Source organism: Danio rerio, chromosome 22, assembly GCF_049306965.1.
Source record: "Danio rerio strain Tuebingen ecotype United States chromosome 22, GRCz12tu, whole genome shotgun sequence".
NCBI lineage: Eukaryota > Metazoa > Chordata > Actinopteri > Cypriniformes > Danionidae > Danio > Danio rerio.
In genome coordinates, this window is record NC_133197.1 from 36,605,001 (window position 1) to 36,607,009 (window position 2,009).

The window sequence follows — 2,009 nt, forward strand, 5'->3', positions numbered from 1 at the left end:
CATTATTTAATGTGCTCCTTTTATTGTTTGTTGTTGTTTTCCAAATAAACACAGATTCCAATTTTGGTTCTTGCAATACACTCCAAAAAAGTTGGGACAGGAGCAGTTTAGGGAGAGTAATCAGGTAAACTGGTTAAATAAGGATGTGAAACAGGTGATGTCAACAGGTGATTGTAATTATGATTTGGTACAAAAGCAGCATCCAAGAAAGGTCAGTCCTTTAGGAGCAAAGACGAGCAGAGGATCGCCAGTTTGCCAACAAATACGTGAGAAAATGATCGAAATGTTCCTCAAAAAAAGAGATTTCACCTTCAACAGTGCAGAACATCATTAAAAGATTCATGGAATCTGGAGGAATTTAAGGACAAGGGTGCAAGACTAAGCTGAACAACCGTGATCTCTGATCCCTCAGGCAGCACTGCATCAAGAATCCTCATTCATCCATATACCAGATCACCACATGGACTCAGGACTACTGCAACAAACCTTTGTCAAGTACTACAATACATAGTTACATCCACAAATGCCAGTTAAAACTGTGCTGTGCCAAGAGGAAGCCCTATGTTAACAGTGTCTAGAAACACCATTGACTTCTCTGGGCTTGGAGGCATCTGGGATGCACCATCACACAGTGGAAACGTGTACTGTGGTCAGATGAATCAGTATTTCAGGTATTTTTTGGGAGAAATGGACAATTTGTGCTCTGGACCAAAAAAGAAAAGGATAATCCAGACAGTTTCCAGCAACAAGTCCAGAATCCAGGCTCTGTTATGATATGGGCTTGTCTCAATGCCCTTGCCAAAGGTAACTTGCACTTATGTGATGCTCCATTAATGCTGAAAAGTACAGAGAGATTTTGGAGCACAAGATGCTGCTTTCTTTTCCAGAGACGCCCAAGCATATTTCAACAAGACAATGCAAAACCACATTCTGCACACATTACAAACTCCTGCTGTGGAGGAAGAGAACACAGGTACTTGACTGGCCTGCCTACAGTCCTGACATGTCTCCAATAGAGAATGCGTGGCGCATTTTGAATCGCAAGACATCATACTGTTGCCCACCTTAAGACTTGTTTGCAGGAAGAATGGGACAAAATTACAGCTGAAACACTTCATCACTTAGTGTCTTCAGTCCCTAAACATCTTTTAAGTGTTGTGGAAAGGAATGGCAACATTACAAAGTAGAAAAAGGTTTACTGCTTTAACTTTTTTGAAATGTGTTACAAGAAACAAAACTGTTGTGTTTATTTTGAAAAAAAATAATAATAAAATTATATATATATATATATATGAACACATTATATGATGTTTGTTATATTGTCTGCAATGAAATACAAGTCTAATTAAATTCAAATATCACTACTTTCTTTTTTATTTTTTGTTTTCCACACTGTCCTAACTCTTAACTCTTGTCCTAACTTTCTGATTTGGGGTTGTAAATGAAATTAAAAATAATTGCTAAGCATGGGTGTTTTTCTTTTTCTTTTTTTTCTTTTTTGTTTGTTTGGGTGGGTTATGGACGATTGTTGGGCTGGAAACAAAATGTTCTTCTGGCTTTGTCTGGGAAACATTTTACTTGTATTTGTTCTAATGCTCTTATTGTTGAATTACAGAGGCTGCTTACCGTTATCAGAATGGAGGAACAGGAGGATCACCAGACGAGTAGGAGAATCTGGATTAATGAAGAACAATCTTAAGCACAGATCAACATGAGAGCATAATCTAGTTTTAAATTCACACACAGCACTGAAACAGCTCTTCTCAGAGTGTTAAACTATATATTTTTCTGATATATATACACACTGTTAACCCTTACTGTAGATTATGCAGTAAATAACTGTAAAATAGCCAGTGTTTAGCTGTAATGAAAGGAAACAGTATTTTACTGTAAAAGGAGCAGGATTTGTATGAAATTCTGTAGTCCAAAGAATAAATTACAGTAATTTACTCTATGTACCATTACAGATATTTACTGTGATAATAAATGGTAAATTACTGCTCAACCAT

At 36.7% G+C, this 2,009-nt stretch overlaps 1 protein-coding gene across 1 annotated transcript in view; it reads left to right on the forward strand.

The window, feature by feature from the left end:
• The window catches only part of si:ch73-304f21.1, an 8,652-nt gene extending 6,643 nt beyond the window's left edge, over positions 1-2,009 (forward strand). The window contains exon 5 of the mRNA XM_009296498.5: positions 1,616-2,009. Within this exon, the coding sequence (XP_009294773.1) occupies positions 1,616-1,668 (53 nt within the window). The 3' untranslated portion in view covers positions 1,669-2,009. The remainder of the gene's footprint in view (positions 1-1,615) is intronic.